The following is a 21,444-nucleotide window of genomic DNA, read 5'->3' as shown; positions in this document are numbered from 1 at the left end:
TTGCTACGAACCCGTTTAAAATTTGAGCTAATACATGTAAAAAAATTTAGTTTGTGGGAGTCTTGGATTTGGAATTTTTTTCTTTTAAAATAATTTAATTATGTGGTTGGCGGAATATAAAACACATATGCAAATAAATATCTAAAGGTGTCGTATTAATTAATTAAAGTTTATGGACAAGCCAGTTGTCTTTCGGGCATTCAAAACATATCTTAATTTCATGCAAAAATAACGACCCTTTGTTTTGTGCGGCAGTGGATGTTGGGTTAGTTTGTTGAGGGTATCGCAACTTGCTTTCTTCTTTCGGTGTACCCATTAACCATTTTCCTTTTTTATTCGGTACATAGCATTTAATTTTCACTTACGATCTTTGTATTTTGTGTGTAACTTTATTGATTTCAGTAATTATAAGTGTTTTACCACATTAGGCATAGCTGGATATAGAATATAAAATATTAATTAATTATCTATCTTTACTTTGTTTAATGTTTGGTTCGAATTATATAAAAGATCAATGTTATCTTATCAAAATATATTAATTTATCTATGTTTATTACGTATTATTCTCATCTATAACCTAGCGGTGATGATGATTGATTGCACAATAATTTCGCCTTTGTACCCAAGTTAACGTTTTTTTTTGCTGAATGTATTATTTCGTGTTGTGGCTCGGGATATCACAAGTTATGTTATGACGAGGAACCCGCATAGAGCCACCACGCTCATTGTGAGTTAAATAAAATAGCATGTTGTTAGGTTTTTTATTTTGTTTTATTTATGGGTTTGATTATTTATCGATTAATAGTGATATCGTTAGTAGTCACCGAACTATGACTCGTTGTTTTTTTGTTTTCAAACAAATGCGTGACCTAAAATTAAAGGAAGGAATGGTTGACAGAACTCGATAAGCTAAAACGAGGAAGACAAAAATTTGTTTGTGACGGTCTCATGGATCGTATTTTATGAGACAGATCTCTTACTTGGGTCATCCATGAAAAAATATTACTTTTTATACTAAAAATATTACTTTTTATTATAAATATCGGTAGAATTGACTCGTCTCACATATAAAGATTCGTGAGACCGTTTCACAAGAAACCTACTCAACGAGAAATTGAAGTTGTGATATTGATTGGTCCTACTTCCATTGTCAAGGCATGAAAATTTCGAGTAGCAAAGACACAAAAACTTTCCTTCGTTTCCAAAACTTAGTTTTGGAAATAAGTTAGTAGATTCGAATAAAAAATTAAAAAATTTCGAATTTCAACTCAAACTCGAACATAATTATTCAAATCGAATTCGAACTAAATTATCTGCGGGTGTCATACTACACTAAGATGGATGTATTCAATCTTGAAAATTTAATTACTTTTATTGAATTTTGTAGAGTTTAAAAGTATAGACGTATTGCACATAGGCTTTTATAAACTCTATAAAAATTTAGTGGTATTCAAATTAAATTTTTCTAGAGTCTTAAAAAGTCTAGTGGTATTCAATCTTAACTTTTTAAAAATCTATGGGTATCCAATATTTCCAAAGATTTACAATGATTCTAATATAATTCTTCATGTACAAACTTTAAAACTCTAGGTACAACTATAGAAACTCAAAAATTGTCTTCTATTCACCCTAAAGATTTTGGTAGACTTTTAATTAAATAAAATATATTTCTCACCCATATATCTCTCTTCTTCATTCAAAGACGACGTTTTTCTCCTCTCTAAAGATAAGTCGAGGGTTCCTCGAATTTCAGAGGTATGATTCCTCTCTTGAATCATTATTGATTTGATAAAAAAATATTATGAGTTCTATGTATTTCTTTCTGTGTTCCGTTCGTTGTTTGCTTATATTTGTTTATGTGTGTGCTCCAAATTTTTGCATAGATGTTTATCGTTCCAAAAATTCAACAAGGTGTTGAGAGCATTGAATAGCATTGCAGTAGATATGATGGTCAAACCTGGATATGCAGTGCCAGAAAAGAACAAGAGAGAGTATTATATTTTATCCTTATTTTAAAGTAAGTAATGAAATTATTTTTTTGATGTTATTATTATCAATACCACTATTTTCATTCTTTTTTTCTTGTTGTAGGATTGCATTGAGGCTATTGATGGAACTCATATTCCAGCAACAGTGTATGAGCATAATACTAACAGTTATCGTAATCGTCACGGGACAATTTCTCAAAATATTTTAGCAACTTCTAACTTTAATTTAGAATTTATATATGTGCTCAGTGGGTGGGAAGGATCTGCCCATGATTCAAACATATTGACAGCTGCTTTATCAAGAAATAACGGGCTTAAGGTACCACAAGGTATTTTTCTTGTTCTATATGCTACTTATTTTAAAATTTTTTAATTTTTCAAGATTATATATGTTATCTATTAATTACTTGATTATACAAATAATTTTTGATAGGTAAATTTTTTTAGTAGATTGTGGATATGCAAATTGACGTCAATTATTGGCTCCTTTTAGAGGTGTTAGTTATCATCTCCAAGAATTCACTGGCCAAGGTCGTCACCCTGAAGATGCAAAAGAGTTATTCAATCTTCGTCATGCCTCTTTGAGAAACGTCATTGAGAGAATATTTGGTATATTTAAATCGCGGTTCAAAATATTCAAAACTTCTCCTCCATTTCCGTATACAACATAGGCGGAGCTTGTATTAGCTTGTGCTGGATTGCACAATTTTCTTCGAAATGAGCGTCGATGTCACGCCCTGGGACGGGGGTTGGTTGACACCGGCGTTGCTCTCAAATTTACATTCGAAAACAACAAGCCTCAGAAGTACAAAATTCAGAAACCAGTCTTTTCATTCATAATACGAAATAATTCATTGTCTGATACAAACTCGAATCACTAATGTTTTACAGCGGAAATGTAAAACAGACATAACATTGCTTCTACAGATGCAGCGGAAAAACATAATTTAAAACTGAGAATAACAGTCTTCTTCTTCACCATCCCCAAAACTGATTCTGCTCCTTTTCTTCTAACCTTTCTTCATCGTTCTTATTTGAGATGTTTTTATGGGTGAGTGATATGGTTGTCACTCAGTAAGAGGGCCGGAAATAACTCCCAGTTTTCAAAACCAATTTTAAAAGAAACAGTAATACGAATAATATACAGAAATTCTTATTTTCAGAACAGAAATCGGTATTCAATATTCAGTATTCAGTATTCAGTAATCAGTAATCAGTATTCAGAAATCAGAAATTTAACACGTAAGCACTGAGCACGTTCGTGAATTTCATGGCTAAACTGATATCAATCCCCTATATGTTCTCTCCTCTAAGGGGTGAGGCTAGTAATCAGTAATCAGTAGTCAGTAATGTTCAGAATATATATTCCTACCATTAGTTCACTAGGTTTCAGTGCTTCAAAATTCAGATATCAGAAATCGATCATACAGAAACTTTGCTTTAAAACATAAATCATCAAACTGGATTCAAGATACTATACATAAGCCCACTTACAGTAATTTGCTAGAGTTTCGGTTGAAGTCTACTAGAATCTGGTTGCTCTTGCTACTGGATTTTTCTGCTCGAACAAAGGTGCTCTCTTAATTCGAATTTTCAATTGATAACTCAAGATTTTGGTAACAACAATTTCAGAGCTTGAGGGTGCTATTTATAAGCAACAATTCTGACTGTTAGCCTCCCAATTAATGGCTATAATCTGCCATTAACAGCCTTTATTTCATGTTAAATGCTTCAGTTACAAGTCATATGCTGAACCAGTAACTGTCTGCTGAATTCTAATCTTCTTCTGTTGTCTGCTGCTGGATTCTAATCTGCTGGAAAAGTACCAGCTTCTGAAATATTATTTTCTGCTGGAAATTTTGCATTGCTACTGAAATGCTGGAAATTCGGGTTCTCACATCCCTCCCTCCTTATGAGAAGTTTCGTCCTCGAAACTTGGCTATACATGATCTTCAAAGAGATAAGGGTATTGTGCTCGCATCTTTTCTTCCAACTCCCAAGTAGCTTCTCTTTCGGTATGGTTGGACCATTGTACTTTGACATATAGAATAGTTCGTCGCCTCAGTACTTGGTCTTTGAAATCCACAATTTGAATCGGAATTTCTTCATACTTCAGCTCTTCATTTAGATTGCTCTCAATCAGAAGTGGTCCAGCTTCCAGAATGTGACTTGGATCAGAAATATATCTCCTCAGCTGCGAGACGTGGAATACATTGTGAATTCTTGACATGTCGGGTGGAAGTGCTAATCTATAAGCAAGTGTTCCCAGTTTCTCAAGAATTTCAAATGGTCCGACGTATCTGGGATTCAGTTTCCCAGCCTTATTGAATCGGATAACATCCTTCATGGGTGACACTTTTACATATGCCTTTTCGCCAACTACAAATTCCACGGGTCTTCGTTTCAAGTCAGCCAAGCTTTTCTGTCGATCTTGTGCAGTTTTCAATCTCTTCTTAATCACAGCAACTTTATCCACTGTTTCTTGGATTAGTTCGGGTCCAACAATGGCTTTTTCCCCTACTTCATCCCAATACAGTGGTGATCGACATTTTCGTCCATACAGAGCTTCGTATGGTGCCATTCCAATACTACTGTGGTAACTATTATTGTAATCGAACTCGATTAAGGGCAGATGTTCACTCCAATTACCACTGAAGTCTAGAGCACATGCTCTCAACATATCTTCTAGAGTTTGAATTGTCTTCTCTGTTTGGCCATCGGTCTGAGGGTGATATGCCGTACTAAGAGTAACCTTAGTCCCCATAGCTTGTTGAAAGCTCTTCCAAAATCGAGATGTAAATCTAGGATCTCTGTCTGATAGTATGCTAGCTGGAACTCCATGCAATCGTACGATCTCATTCATGTACAATGTGGCTAGCTTGTCCAAATTATAGTTCATGCGGACAGGTAAGAAATGCGCAGATTTCGTGAGTCTATCTACGATTACCCAGATGCCGTCATGACTTTGTCTAGACTTTGGTAACCCGACAACAAAGTCCATGGAGATATGTTCCCATTTCCATTCTGGAATTTCTAGAGGTTGCAGAAGTCCTCCAGGTCTTTGGTGCTCTGCCTTGACTTGCTGGCACACGTGACACTTGGAAACAAACATTGCCACGTCGTTCTTCATTCCACTCCACCAAAAATTTTTCTTCAAATCTCTGTACATCTTGGTACTGCCAGGATGGACTGAAAATTTCGAATTATGTGCCTCAGACATTACTTCTTGTCGAAGGTTATCGATGTCTGGTACGCACAATCGTCCTTTCATCCACAAGATTTCTTTGTTATCCGTCTCGAAATCTGGTGATTTTCCTTCTTTAACTTGCTCTTTTAGTTTCACCAACGCAGAATCTCTATCCTGACTTATCTTGATTGTCTCTCTCGAAGACATGGTTGTGCTGGAAGTGATGTCAGGATCACCTTACTCATATTCTTTCGACTTAAAGCATCTGCTACCTTGTTGGCTTTGCCTGGATGGTAGCTTATCGTCAAGTCGTAATCCTTCATGAATTCAATCCACCTTCTTTGTCTCATATTTATTTCCTTTTGAGTGAACAAATATTTGAGACTTTGATGATCGTTGAAAATCTCGCACTTGGCTCCATAAAGATAATGTCTCCAAATTTTTAGTGCGAATACCACTGCAGGTAGCTCGAGGTCATGCGTTGGGTAATTCTGTTCATACGGCTTCAACTGTCTCGACGCGTATGCTATCACCCTTCCCTCTTGCATGAGTACACATCCTAAACCTTCTTTAGCTGCATCACTGTAGACGGTGTAGTCCTTACCTTCCATAGGTAATACCAGCACTGGTGTGGATATAAGCTTCTTCTTCAAGGTCTCGAAGCTTTACTCATATTTTTCACTCCATTGAAACTTAGAGTTCTTCTGTGTGAGCTTGGTGAGGGGTATGGATATTGAAGATAATCATTCAACAAATTTTCGATAATAGCCTGCTAATCCCAAGAAGCTTCGAATTTCTGTCACATTCTTTGGTCTAGGCCAATCTGAGATTGCCTCTACTTTCTTAGGGTCCACAAATACTCCTGCTGCTGATATTATGTGTCCCAAGAATGTGACGCTCTCTAGCCAGAATTCGCATTTCTTGAACTTGGCGTAAAGTTCTTTTTCTCTCAGCGTCTGGAGGGTGAGACGAAGATGTTCCTTGTGGTCTTCTTCACTTGACGAATACACTAGAATGTCGTCGATGAATACCACAACAAACTTGTCAATAAACAGTTTAAACACTCTATTCATGAGATCCATGAATATTGCCGGAGCATTTGTTAATTCGAACGGCATCACCATGAACTCATAATGTCCATACCTTGTTCGGAAGGCTGTCTTCGGAATATCGTCCGTCTTGAACTTGAGTTGGTGGTAGCCTGACCTTAAGTCGAGCTTGGAAAAGACTGAAGCTCCTTTGAGTTGGTCAAACAGGTCATCTATCCTTGGAAGCGGATACTTGTTTTTGATTGTGATCTTATTCAGCTCCTTGTAATCAATACACATTCTCATGCTTCCGTCCTTGTTCTTTACAAATAGGACAGGAGCTCCCCACGGGGATGCGCTTGGTCGGATTTGCTTCTTATCCAACAATTCTTGTAGTTACTCTTTGAGTTCTTTCAACTCTGCCGGAGCCATTCGGTATGGTGCTTTTGAGATGGGTGTAGCATTGGGCACTAAATTAATCTCAAATTCCACTTCGCGGTCGGGAAGTTCGCCAGGGAGTTCTTCAGGAAATACATCCGGAAACTCTTGTACTACCGGAATCTCTTCTAGCGTAAGTGTGGTTTCTTTCTTTACCTCGCTTAACATAGCTAGGTAAACTTCTTCTCCACTTTTCATGGCTTTCCAAGTTTGAGAAGCAGAAAGAAGAGTCTTTCGTTCTTTTGTCTTACCATGAAATAAAAGTTTCTCTTGGCGTGGAGCTTGGATAGTTACCGTCTTTCCATGAAAGTCTACTAAAGAATGATTCTTGGCTAACCAATCCATTCCAAGAATTACGTCGAATTCCGCCATGTTTAGTTGAATCAGGTTTGCCTTGAAATTCTGATTATCTATGAGAACATCAATATCCCGATATAGAGTGTGAGTTTCTAAAATTCGATTTGCAGGAGTTGCTACTCTATATGATTCTTCTAAGTTATCAGGCTTAGCTTCTAAATTCTTGGCAAATCTCTTAGACATGAATGAATGCGTAGCACCACAATCAAATAACACATAAGCAGGTATATTATTGATTAGAATGGTACCAGCTACGACATCATTCGAGTTGTCAGCCTCTTCTTGAGTGATAGCATAGACTCGAGCATTTGGCTTGTTCTCCTTAGGCTTGTTTGGAGTTGTTCCGCCTGCTGGACCATCTCTTGGATCTGGAAGAGGACATTGAGCAATGCGGTGGCCCATCTTTCCACAATGGAAACAAGCTCCAGAATTCTTACGGTATTCACCAGTGTGAGCGAATCCACAATTTTGACACTTGACTCCTTCTTTGCTTGATGGAGAAGAAGTGGTTCCTTTGACTGGATCACTGGTGAATTGGTTGCTTGAAAACCTAGGCATCTTGAATTGTTGGCCCTGTTGGTACTGGTTTGACTGAGGACTTTTGAGTTTTTTCTCGCCTTCACGCCTCTTAATGTCGTTTTCAGCCCTGATGGCGGCTCCCATCAATTAATCAAAGCTGTTGGGCTCTATAACAGCAAGGGCAGATTGAATGCGGCTGTTCAATCCTTTCTTGAAGCGATGTATCTTCAAGGCCTCGTCTCCCATGATGGTTGGGGAGTAAGTTCCCAATGAATGGAACTTGGATGAATACTCCACCACTGTCATGTTTGGTTCTTGAACCAAGCTTTCAAATTCTGACAGCTTCTGCACTCAAACTGCTGTCGGAAAGTACTGCCTCAGAAATGCCTCTCGAAACCTTTTCCAGGTGATAGGTCCCGTTCCTCGCATAGCTGGTGAGACTCCTTCCCACCATTTGGCTGCTCTATCCACAAGAAAAAGTGTAATCACATCTACCTTGATCGCTTGTGGAACCTCAAGTAGTCGAAGATGATTCTCCACCTCCTTCATCCAATTCTGTCCGACCTCATGATCGGAGCTTCCATCGAAGTTTGGAACTCTTGCTCTTCAAAGAGACTCATAGTGCTGCTTGGTCCCATTCTGAGCTGGAGGTGGTGGTGGTGGCTGGTTAGCATTAGGGTTCACTAACCCTTGTAGCGTGGTAGCCACAATCGTGGCTATAGCCATCAAGTCCACTTGACTGAGGCCAACTGCTGGTGGTTGCTGTGGGGGTTGTTGTGCATCTTCGTCAGTACGATTGTTGTTACGGTTGTTGTAACGAGGGTTGCGGTTGTTTCTCACTGGTCTTCCGTCCATTTCCTACAATTATGAAAGTTCTAAGGTTCATGACAGAATAGAGACTAAACAAAGGAAGCAAAATGATTGAGTAATTGCTCCAAAAATTAAATATGAAACCAATGGATAGAAATAAATTTTTATTGATTTCCCAAGAAAATGCAATTACAACGAAACATCGAAATTGAAAACAGAAATGCGATTGGAACAAGTGATATTACAAAGAAAACCACTACTGATGTTCTAATCTATCACTTCTCCTAATCCCAAATCCATAGGATCCTCTTCGATTTCTTCTTCTTCTTCGGGATCCTCCTCATGTTCGTCTTGGTTGGCTATTACTGCTTGTAGGTGTTCAATATGACCATGCAGAACTGCATTCTGGTCACTAAGAACTTCAACACTACTCTGCAACTCATGAATCTGTGCATCAGTCTGTTCACTATACTGATTATGCTGTTCACTATACTGCATCAGAATTGCAGTAGACCGCGATGATATCGAGAGCTTTCCAACGCATATTTTTAATAGTAAAAATTCCTCCAGGATCAAAAGTTATGGCCGTTTGAAGTTTGCGCGAAAAACACCTCAACTTCCATGCCATTTTGCAAGGTCTACTGCATGCGCCTACTGGAATTCGAGGTCTACTGCAATTATGATGCTACTGCAATCAGTCTACTGCTTTTCCAGCATTGTCTGCTGCTTTCCAGCACTGTTAGAACCAGTCTGCTGCATTCCGAGTCTACTGACCCAGTCTTCTGCATTCAAACCTACTGGTTTCCATCTACTGGTTCTTGTTTCGGGCTACTGGTTTTGGGTCTACTGATTTTTTTTTTCTACTCATTTCAGACATGCTGCTTATTTCAGACATGCTACTGAAACACTCAGAACTCTACTATATTCTGATTTGTTTCCCTTACTGATTTTTCTCAACTGTACGTAGTTAGTCTATATTTTCAGTAGTCTATTACAGTGGTAAATTTTCAGAAGTCTATTACAGTAGCTTATTTCAGTAACCTTCAGGACTTAATTTCAGAACTCTATCAGAACTTATTATTTCTAGTTCCTCCTCCCCAGATTATGAAACCTTGTTTGCTCTGATACCACTTCAATGTCACGTCCCGGGACGGGGGTTGGTTGACATCGGCGTTGCTTTCAAATTTACATTCGAAAACAACAAGCCTCAGAAGTACAAAATTCAGAAACCAGTCTTTTCATTCATAATACGAAATAATTCATTGTCTGATACAAACTCGAATCACTAATGTTTTACAGCGAAAATGTAAAACAGACATAACATTGCTTCTACAGATGCAGCGGAAAAACATAATTTAAAACTGAGAATAACAGTCTTCTTTTTCACCATCCCCAAAACTGATTCTGCTCCTTTTCTTCTAACCTTTCTTCATCGTTCTTATCTGAGATGTTTTGATGGGTGAGTGATATGGTTGTCACTCAGTAAGCGGGGGCGGGAATAACTCCCAGTTTTCAAAACCAATTTTAAAAGAAACAGTAATACGAATAATATACAGAAATTCTTATTTTTAGAACAGAAATCGGTATTCAATATTCAGTATTCAGTAATCAGTAATCAGTATTCAGAAATCAGAAATTTAACACGTAAGCACTGAGCACGTTCGTGAATTTCATGGCTAAACTGATATCAGTCCCCTATATGTTCTCTCCTCTAAGGGGTGAGGCTAGTAATCAGTAATCAGTAGTCAGTAATGTTCAGAATATATATTCCTACCATTAGTTCACTAGGTTTCAGTGCTTCAAAATTCAGATATCAGAAATCGATCATACAGAAACTTTGCTTTAAAACATAAATCATCAAACTGGATTCAAGCTACTATACATAAGCCCACTTATAATAATTTGCTAGAGTTTCGGTTGAAGTCTACTAGAATCTGGTTGCTCTTGCTACTGGATTTTTCTGCTCGAACAAAGGTGCTCTCTTAATTCGAATTTTCAAGTGATAACTCAAGATTTTGGTAACAAAAATTTTAGAGCTTGAGGGTGCTATTTATAAGCAACAATTCTGACTGTTAGCCTCCTAATTAATGGATATAATCTGCCATTAACAGCCTTTATTCCATGTTAAATGCTTCAGTTACAAGTCATATGCTGAACCAGTAACTGTCTGCTGGATTCTAATCTTCTTCTGTTGTCTGCTGCTGGATTCTAATCTGCTGAAAAAGTACCAGCTTCTGAAATATTATCTTCTGCTGGAAATTTTGCATTGCTACTGAAATGCTGAAATTCGGGTTCTCACAGTCGATCTGATAAATTTTAAGTTGAACCACATAATGAAGTTCCACAACCTTCATCAGAACAAATTTACGAGGATATCAACTTTGATCCAATATTTGACACTGAAGAAAAACAATGAGCAAATTCAAATGCATGGAGGGATGCTATAGCAAATCGAATGTGGAGTGACATTGATCATATTAACAATAATGAATCTTAGATTTTTTTCATAAAAAACTACTTAAAATTTATCAAATTTCATAATGTTTTGATTATTTATTTATCTATATTGATTAAATTTTTATATATATACTTATAAATTAAAATTTTGTTGATTAATCATTTATGCATGTTGAATAGACATGGTGATTGAAATTTTGATTTTGTTAAGTTAATTGTGCTTTTTTCATATATTAAACATATTTAATTTTTAAATAAGTAAATTTATTTCGAAGTGAAGATATTATTTATGTTAAATAATTATTAGTTCAAAGAAAATATATATATATATATATATAAAAGTACAAAATTTGCATCGTCAATAAAAAAATTTGCATCGTCAATCAAAATCTTGCAAAAAGTCTACAAAAGTATATGAAATTCTGTTTACAAATCTGTAAGATTCTATAAGAGTCAATAAAAATCTACCAACTCCACGGAAATCTATCATTTAAAAAATTCATTAAAAATCATTAAATCTCTATATTGAATACATCACACTAAAAGTCAGAGCATCCCAAAAAACCGGACCAAGAGGATTTTAATGCCGTGTATAAAATTACAAATCACAACTTTAAAAATCCACGCGTGCGTTGCATCGGCAACGCCACGTAGCTGAACCCGCATTCCCCAGAGACCGCCACGAAGCTCGCGATACTGGACCAAATGCAACGGACGCATATACAGCACAGAGGGACACCTGTCCATCTCAGTCCGTCTTTAATCTTTTTCTCTCTTCTTCCCCACTAATTTTTGTTGGGTTTCGTCAAAAAAGTGTGGGAAAAAAAAAAAGAAGATGAGTGGAAGTAACTTGGAGACCCGGTCGTTGCTAGATGAGCTGAGGAGCTTCGATAAGGGAGGTTTCTTGGATCTTGGCCACCCTTTGCTCAATCGGATCGCTGAAAGCTTTGTCAAAGCTGCTGGGGTACGTTCTTTACATACATAATACATACAAATATATGCGCGCGCACATGTGTGTGTGTGTGTGAATATTGATGTTAATCTCTAATGTGGGACAGAATGGTGTGATTATAGGGTTTGTTGTATTTACTTTTCTGTGATATTCGTGTTCTTATGATCCCGTGGCAGATTGGAGCAATACAGGCTGTGTCTCGGGAAGCTTATTTAACTGCTGTAGAAAGTGAGTTAACTTTTTTTTCCCCACTAATCAAATATTAAAATCTTAATCTTTAAGCAACTAAAATGTTTTTGAAATCAAAATATTGGTGTCAATTTTTCCAGTCACTTGTAATTAAACAAGTTATCTATATTGAAGAAAAGGTCATCAAGTTTTGATGGAGCAATTTTTTTTCAGAAATTGAAAATGTTTAATTTGATTAATGATAAGGTGTGAATGGAGATGCAACCACAGGCGGCAGCACTGAGATTGGGGCTCCCAAAAGGCAACACCGTTTCCCGGATCTACGAGGTTTGGAACTTCAATCAGTACTTGTTTTATTCTAACTGTGTTTGCGGTATTAGAGTTATTTATTGATTTGGGGAAGAATGTATGCATGTTTGTCGTTGTTCGGGGAGGGAAAATAATCGAATTCGTCTGGTAATTTAGTATATCTTCGGGTTTGGGTCAACTGGCGGGTGAAAGTCAGTAGCTTGTATTTCTTTGGATTTTAGTTCTATTTTGTTGGGGCAGAGCGTATTTTTTTTTGTTTTAATGTTCTTATTTTTTCGATTAATTAAATAAATTTCAGATAACAGGCAGCTATTCACTCTAGTTTTTTAGCACGAGATGATGTTCCAACTTCATAATATGGTGTTCAAAAGTACTGGTAAATATTCTGTAAAATGACTTCAAGAAATATTGTAACGTATTTCACACAAGTGTTGATTTAGCAATGGAAAGTTGACAACATAGATGAGTAAATTTGATATTTATTTTAAACTAATTCCATCTATTGTGTAATCCTTTATGTAACAATAGTTCCTTAAATTTTTAAATAGCATAAAGTCTTGGATTATTATCATATGATAATGAATTAATTTTAGAACAATTGGATGAGAAGTAATGATAATATTTAGAGGTCTTTGTCTAAATGAAACGAAAATGAAATCACCATGTCTGATTTTATTTTGTTGGATGAAGGAAACCAAGAAAATTCATTGTTTTGGAATCTGTTTGGTGCGAAACTAAAAAATCCCAAAGTTTTTGGGGAAATTATTTTTCCATTATATATACATGAGTATTTTATATAAGAAATTAAGAATCATACAGGTATCATGAAATATTTTTAGAAGAAAATTTGTAGGATGGCGGCGACCGCTCCTGATGATTCTTTATTCTTCCTTGGTCATATGTGGTTTCTAAGTACTTACATGCATTGAACTTTAGAACAGGAGTGAGTCTTCCGGGTATATATTTAGTTGAGGTCGATTCATTTACTAACGAGAAACAAATTGAGATTTTGTGATTTTGTTTCCGATGTTTCTGAAGATTTGCTTTGAGATAATATGTTTTGAGGTTTGTTTGTTCTCGTTGGGAAAGAATAAATCCATTCTAGTGGTCAACTGTTGTAATATTTGTCTTGTCAGATGAAAATTCTCCCATCCAAGGATTATGTATTAATGTTCAAGGGTTATGAAGAATCATGTAGTACTACCAAATAAAAATGAGTAAATAATTTTCTTTGGGAAGGAATACCAGAGATTCTGTTTCGCTCCACAAGCCTTGAGCCATCCAAGTATGGTTGCCTTTGAGTGGATTGATTTAAATGGATGACTTGATTATAACGAAATGTTTTAAATTAGTCTATTTTTGTTGGATTTGGAATCCATTAACAGGACTGATATTAGTTATGAACAACGATTGAAGAATGTGAAGTCAATGGAATTCAGAAATAAGTTAAAATCATTTCAAATGCAAACGTGCTCTCAGTTATTGTAAAAAACACGGTGAGTTAAATTGCCATTCAGAAGAAGTACGAGGGCATGGTGATACTGCTTTTTTAATTCTACTGGTTACTGAGCTGAAAATATTGGAATTTGTGTTTGGTTCGGTGCTGCATGATTTAGTTATTATGTGACCTTGTCCTGGGCACGATCCTCGATCGAGATTTTGTGAAAATCAACCTTACTGATATGTCATATCCGAGGCAGGCTTGAGTTCTCGGGGATGCCACAATGTTTTAGAAGTTAGGCTACAAATTTGTCTAGCATTCCTTTGATTGAATATAATGCATGAGGTTTTAGAAGTTAGGCTACAAATTTGTTTAGCATTCCTTTTGATTGAATATAATGCTTTCATACGGTAGATTGGATTTCTTGGCTTATACTTATGCTATTCATGTTTATGTTGACTGTGTTTGCAGGAGAAAGTAACCGAAAGTCGGTTGAGGCCTTGGTAAGTTGAAGTAGCTTGTATTCGTAACTATCTTTATATATTTGGATGGATGTCTTCAGAGTAAAAGGCCAATCTAGGTTAACTATATTTCTAGTTCAGCATATATTATTCTCCGTTGATCGCGTGAACACGAGCAAGTTGGATGAGTAAAGAGTTTCTTGTTTCAGATTAATGGAGTTCATTCGAAATGCTTAATATATTTTTATTTCTTTGTGATTTAATGTTTTGTCATGGTGCTGAAATTGTAGGTGAAGAACACAGGCATAGAATCTATGCAATGGGGTAAGCCTGCTGATTCAGCCCATGTGTTTTTAGTGTCCTAAGTGGCTATTTTTTATGGTCGAACGAGATGCTGTACTTTTCCTTATGCATATCCAGTTTAAAGTGTTGTAATTCAAAAACTGAGGATCGAACTTGAAATAACCGATAGCTGCAAAAGAAATCGTGCGCTAATAGCCCGTCATGCGAGCCTCCCACTTCGGCCTGCTATACCAAATGCGAGAGAAACCCCATCCCTCTCTTTCCTTTTTTCGTGTGGGGACATGGGGATGTAACAAAGGGCATGCTATCAACTTATTCTGATCTAGGATAATAAGCTCATGAGCTTAGATCTGAGTTTGATTATAAAATTCTGCTATTGATCATGAATGTCTTATTTCGGAATCACATTTCACTCTGTTAATTACTACCAAAGCAGTCACTGACATTTACATACTTTAAACCCATGGAATTACTAGTCATTATCTGATAGGAACTTAGGTCATCGGCCATAGAGGTAATGATGTATAGCTAATGCTGTGCATGTGACCAAATGGTGCAGGTTTAGCAGCAGGGATGTATTCTGGTGTCACTTATGGATTGAAGGAGGCTAGGGGAGTTCATGATTGGGTAATAATTTCGTTCTGGCACAGTTTGTTTCTCTAGTTTCCTTTCCCATAACTAGAATCATCACTCTGTACGCTGGATTATGGGTTTTTTATGGTTCAGAAAAACAGCTTGATGGCGGGGGCAGTTACGGGAGCAGTGCTGGCTCTAACCACAGGCGAGCACTCGCACGAGCAGGTAGTGCAGTGTGCCATAACAGGAGCTGCCATCTCGACGGCGGCCAATCTTCTTACAGGGATATTCTAGTTTCTGGTTGTAATAGTACATTTGCTGCTCTTTGCTTACATTCTGTGAACAAAGTATCAGTTGCTTTGGCAACTAACTCTCGTGATAATGTCACAACTTACTCTAATTTGATCTGTATTTGGCCTTCATTCGTTGGTTTGTGTACATTTTACCAATGCAGAATTCACCCATAACTTAATAGAGAATAATCATGACAAGAATGGCACCGAGCTAATTTAATTTGTATTCTTCTTCTTTTCATTGGCTTTAAGTTGCCCTTGAAAGCACAAATTTCTTTGGGTTTTTTCGTATGTAGGGATATAAATAAAGGGAAATTTGGGAAAAAATCTCCAACCACAGATTAGTTATGGTGATCAGTCTTTCTTTCAGTAAAAATTTATCTGAACAATCTGATTTTAAAGGTTTTATTTTTTAAAACTCCCTGCTTATTTTATTTTTTTCCTACCAATTCCCCAATTTTATTTCTCACTTCTCTGCTTCTCACTTCTCTCCTTTTTCCCGTCGCCCCCAAAAAATCTTTCATGGCACGCGAGACATCGTCGATTGTAATGTCCTAATTTCTAGGTAATGGATTTTGAGTAAACAGTTTATTTCATTTTCTCTTCTCACTTTCTACTCGCTTCTCGGCTTTTACACTCAAATTTTTACCCAACAAATTCGCTTCCTCCAAAAAACCATTGGACGACTTAATCATCGATTGGAGAAACCCACCAGTCGAAAGAACATATTGACACTAATAGAAAAGATTGTGAGTTTCTGTAAATTTTTTATTTTTCTGTTTTGATATCCAATAATTTTTTTTATATTGTTTGTGTCATTTTAGGGATTTTGCAACTATTGCTTGTCAACTTATTGAATTTTATCTTGTTGTGCTAGTTTGGGGTTTTTTGTGAATGAAAATAAATTCGCTTAATTTGAACAGTGAACAAACTTCTCCATCTTTGTGCGAAAAAAAAATTTTTTGTTGGTGGAAAATGAATAACATAGCATTTTAGGAATATAATTTGAATTTCACGAGTAGCTGTTTAAATTTTTGTAAAGATCGAACGTTATATGTAATTTTTTTTACATTTATATGACACACACAAGCTTTTTGGTTCCCACAAGATTTTTGTTTTTTTTAACTACATGATTGAAAGCTAAATGCAGAAAACACTAGAGAAGTAAGATAGTCGACAAATTTGGATTTTCTTTAGTTTTTGTTGGTTTAAGGTTAGAACTTATCTTAGTTCTATTCAACAGCATATTATTGTTTTTTCGGAGGTTATACTTCAATTTTTTTTTTTGAATTGTTATTAGTTATTCTACGTTTGTGCAAATTTATAGGAGATTTTTGTTTTTGGTTTATTGTTTTAATGCATTGTCAATATGTCACCTTTTTATTGTATAGATTATTATTTTGTTGTAGTGTTGTTGTACTTGATGTAATCGATTTGAGTTTTTTTTAGTTATTACTATTTTCTATTCGATTTATGTTAGTTTCATCATATCATGTTGGTTCAATTCGAGCTTTGTTATATTTTAGTGTTGTTATTAAATCGTATGTTATCGCTGATTTTACTTTGTCGTATTGTATTTTAATTATGTACTCTTATTTCTATACTATTAGTGGATTTGTAAATAGTTTTATTAGATTTGGTGAACGTTTTATGAAGAACATTTTTTAGTTTTTTTGTGAATTTTTTTTGTTTATAATTTTGTATTTAATAAAATCTTTTTCATATGAAATTTATAACCACTTAGTTGACGCAGGTTTTTGTTTGATTTCTTGGAAAAATAGAATATGGATCTGGATCATCAAAATTTTCATTCCTTGGTAGCTGCGAGTACAAAAATGAGCTCTATATGATTTCAATCTTTAATGGCTTCTCTCTAAGAGAGTTGTTTCTTAATTTTGAGAGAAAATGTACGGAGATTTCCCCAGAAACTATTCCTTTGCAGTATCTAGCCCCCCATCAGAAGATGTATGTGATGTTGAATGGAGATAATGACGTCCATATCATTACCCATCTTCACACATCTATGAAACTGATAATAATTAACATGAGGGCATTGAGAAAATACCAAATAGGAGGTCATAATATTGGGAGGTAAAAACTCATGTCTTAATTTTGACTTTCCACATGAATTGGGTTTTTTTTTCTTGGTAATGCATTTCCATAGTGCAACTACTCATGATAACATTTTTTTATTGCATTTTTCAAGGAGATCTATTGTGAGTGTGCTTCTTGTGAATCTAGATGATGTGTCAATTATATTTTTCAACTAACTGATCATTTACATTGTTATCTAGAACATAAGTATTATTTGACATGTGTTGTATTAATAATTTATTAAAAGGTACAAAATGTAAGTGTTAATAAATTTTTACATTACTTAAAATAGGGTTGAATCTGAAGATGACACAGTGAGTAGTAATGACAGTCATCTTCAAGTTGGTTTGTTAAAAAATTCCATAGACGTTTGAAGTAATTGCATCCGTGGGAAGGGTCAAATATTTAAGGATACTGCCGAATTTCGAGTTTATGCTAAAAATTATGCAATTGCTACGAGGCGTTCTTTTTCATATATAAAGAATGATAATGAGAAGGTTACTGTAGTGTAAATAATTGTTCTTGGAGAATTTATGCTTCAAGACACAAATCTGACAATCTTTTTGGCATTAGAAAATGTAATATAATCCATAAATGTGCAGATGACAATTTACGCAGTAGAGGATATCCTAAAGCTGATGCTGCCTGGGTTTCCAATGTTGTGATGGAGAGATTGAGGGGAGAGCCGTCGTATTGACCATCTATGATGTTGGAAGACATACAAAGAGATTATGGGATCGAGCTCTAACTTTCATGGTGCAGATGATTGGTCTTACGATAGACTAAGATGGTAGTTGTAGTGTCATCAAATAAACTAATCCTGGAAGTATTGTTAAGTGTGAAATTGACCCTTCTAGTAATAAATTTAAACGATTGTTTATCTGTTTCAATGCATGTGCAGCTGGTTTTGTCAGTAGATGTAGGACCTTGGTTTCTTGGATGGCACTCAATAAAGAATAAATACAAGGGAAATATTTTGGTTGTTGCAGAAGATGCAAACGATGATCTTTTTACATTAGCATATTCAGTTGTGGATACTGAAAATGATGATAACTTGGGATGGTTTTGTTTCCAACTTAAAGGTGCTTTGATTTTACATAACTGTATGGGGTTCGATGAGTATATTTTTTTCTCTGATAGGCATCCCGGAATAATCAAGGCTGTTGAGTTAATATTCCAAAGCAGTCATCATACGTATTGTCTGCACCATTTGGTAGATAATTTCGTGAAACATGTTTGTAAGTAATTGTATATTTCTGTTGGGAAACATTTTTTTAAAATATTGTTATGTATGTTCTGTTTTTTAATATTTTATCTTTTTTTTTAATATAGCTCATGCGAAGATACCCACTTCACAACAAGAAACATTGGTCATCTGTGTTCAAAAAAGGTGCATATGCCCCATCAAGGCAAGAGTTTGAAATGCATATTAACAATATAAAGCATCAATGCCACTTGCCAGAGACTTTATAGTCAATTCCTCTCCAGAAAGTTGGGCAAATGCTTGGTTTCTTGGAAATCAGTGGGGTGTAATGAACAATAATATAGCTGAGTGTTGGAATAGTTGGGTGAAATCTTCTTTCTGTTGTGGGCATGGTGGACCACATACGCATTCAAATTATGGACATGATGCACAAACGACGTGAAACGTCAATGAGTATGGATAAAAGATTGAGTCCATCAAAGGAAAAAATTCTTGCAAAAACATATGCTGAATCTCGTAGCTTGCAAGTGCGTAAGGCATGTGGTTGGAGTTTTGAGGTTGTGGATATGGATAAATAATTTGCTGTTGATTTGTTTTATAGAAGTTGTTCTTGTAGAGCCTGACAGCTTAACAAACTTCCATGCAAGTACGCATGTGGTGCAATAGAGTCAAAATTAGTGTCTTTATTTGATTTTTGTGACAAATACTTTATGATGGAGTTATATCGCGAAACTTACAAAGGAATCCTAAATCTGATTCCTACCTTTGAGATGTATGAATATAATGCCAATCATGCATTAATAATCAATCCCTCCGATGTTTGAAGCCAACCGGGGCAAAGAAGAACTAAAAGGATACCATCGCAAGTAGTTTTTCGGGTGTTAAAATGTGGTCGGTGTCATAAAAGAAGCCACAATTGACGAAGTTGCAAAGGACCCATTAACTAGACTTTGTGTTATGTTTTGTTAACTTAGTTTTGAGTTTTTTTACGTACAAGTAAAAATCTTTATCTTCCTATATTTGTGTGTCATTATCTAATGATTGATAGGAAAACAACTAATACATTTTCCAATTCACAGGAAAAGGAGGATGGTAGAACAAAGAATTTGCGAGACCACGTCAACAAAAAGGTTTACTCGATCCGGGTGTACTAGTATTGGTGATGCAGCATTGCCTTTATGATCCTTTTGCGAGACTCACTTTTATTTTATGGTTTTTGGTCGAGTCATGTACTTGTGATATTAATTAATTTGGAGTTTTGTTCATTGAGTCTTAGTTCTTGTTGTTGTGTTTTAGGTATAACTTGTGTTAGAAACATGGACATGCGTATTTTGTGTAATGTTTTATTTTCATGTCATTTGTGTCCTAGCAATATGTAACTTGATTGTTGTCAACTATTATATTCACTGTTTTGTTACCTTGTTGGTTTTGTTACGCTCCCATTCTTTTTTTTGCTGCTAGTGCGTGCCCCATTATGTTCTTTTGCTGCTGGGCGTGATGGTACGCGCCCCATTCTGTTTTTTTTTTTTGTTGCTGGTGCGCTCCATTCTGTTCATTTGCTTCTGGGCGCGATCGCGCACCTGTGCGCGCCCTTCTGTTGGAGATATGGACTTGTGTGTGTATTTTCATGCTTGTGGTTCCCAATTAATTTATGCTCAAATTATAGCTTTATATACTCAAGTGAAAACAAAATATACTTAAATTCTTTATGCTTTATACTGAAGTTAACTAATTTTATGCCGGAAATGTTTATTATATTGACGTGTTGCATGCATAAAAATTATGGTGAAGAGTTGGTTTCCCAACTTTGAATCATCAAATCGAGATATGAGTTTGCATTTTCATGCTTGTGCTTCCCTCCCTTAATTTATTCTCAATTGATATATTTAGGTACTCAAATTTAATACATAATATGCTTAAATCGTTTGTGTTGTATGTCGAATTTAACTTAATTTACGCCGGAAATAATACCGATATGCACTTGTTTTGTGTGTCTGAAAATGATGGTGAATAGTTGGTTTCTCAACTTTTAATCATCAAATGGAGATATGGGTTTGCATTTTCATGCTTGTGTTTCCCCCTTAATTTATGCTCAAATGATATTTTTACGTACTCAATTTAATCCATAATATGCTTAAATCGTTTGTGTTGTATGCCGAATTTAATTTTATACCGGAAATATTTATGATATGCACTTGTGTTGTGAGTGTGAAAATGATAGTGAATAGTTGGTTTCTCAACTTTTAATCATCAAATGGAGATATTGGTTTGATTTTTCATGCTTGTGTTTTCCCCCCTTAATTTATGCTCAAATGTTATTTTACGTACCCAATTTAATCCATAATATTCTTAAATCATTTGTGGTGTATGCCGAATTTAGCTTAATTTATGACAAAAATATTTATGATATGTACTTGTGTTGTGTGTATGAAAATGATGGTGAATAGTTGGTTTCTCAACATTTAATCATAAAATAGAAATATGGGTTTGCATTTTAATGCATTTGTTCCTCTCCTTAATTTATGCTTAAATGATATTTTTATGTACCCAATTTAATCCATAATATGCTTAAATTGTTTGTGTTGTATGCCGAATTTAACTTAATTTATGCCGAAAATATTTATGATATGCACTTATTCTTATATACACAATAGAATACAGAGTATACCAAAATAGCTTATGTTGTATGATGGATTTAACCTATTTTATGCCGAAAATTATTATGATAATGACTTCATTTAGGAGTAATAAAATGATGGTGATGATTTGTTCTGCTATTTTATCAGCAACTAGTGTACCCGTAGAGTCAAGAATTCAGGATTTCAAAAACTCGGTAGT

General features: G+C 35.5%; 1 protein-coding gene and 1 long non-coding RNA gene across 2 annotated transcripts; both read left to right on the top strand.

Annotated features, from left to right (window-relative positions):
- The first annotated feature begins 11,491 nt into the window (after positions 1–11,491).
- Positions 11,492–15,437, top strand: LOC142518982 (outer envelope pore protein 16-2, chloroplastic-like). The gene is made up of 7 exons (XM_075621854.1): positions 11,492–11,748; positions 11,913–11,964; positions 12,172–12,252; positions 14,147–14,178; positions 14,427–14,460; positions 14,999–15,066; positions 15,166–15,437. Exons 1-7 carry the CDS (start codon positions 11,620–11,622, stop codon positions 15,307–15,309), a joined length of 540 nt encoding a protein of 179 aa, XP_075477969.1. The 5' UTR covers positions 11,492–11,619; the 3' UTR covers positions 15,310–15,437.
- Positions 15,438–15,763: 326 nt separating this feature from the next.
- Positions 15,764–20,023, top strand: LOC142518622 (uncharacterized). The gene is made up of 3 exons (XR_012813600.1): positions 15,764–16,057; positions 17,062–17,399; positions 19,686–20,023. It is a non-coding gene; the product is annotated as an uncharacterized LOC142518622 (long non-coding RNA).
- The last annotated feature ends 1,421 nt before the right edge of the window (positions 20,024–21,444 follow it).

Source organism: Primulina tabacum, chromosome 11, assembly GCF_025594145.1.
Source record: "Primulina tabacum isolate GXHZ01 chromosome 11, ASM2559414v2, whole genome shotgun sequence".
Lineage (NCBI taxonomy): Eukaryota > Viridiplantae > Streptophyta > Magnoliopsida > Lamiales > Gesneriaceae > Primulina > Primulina tabacum.
The sequence above is the reverse complement of the archived record's forward strand: the minus strand, read 5'-3'. Positions and strand labels throughout refer to the sequence as shown.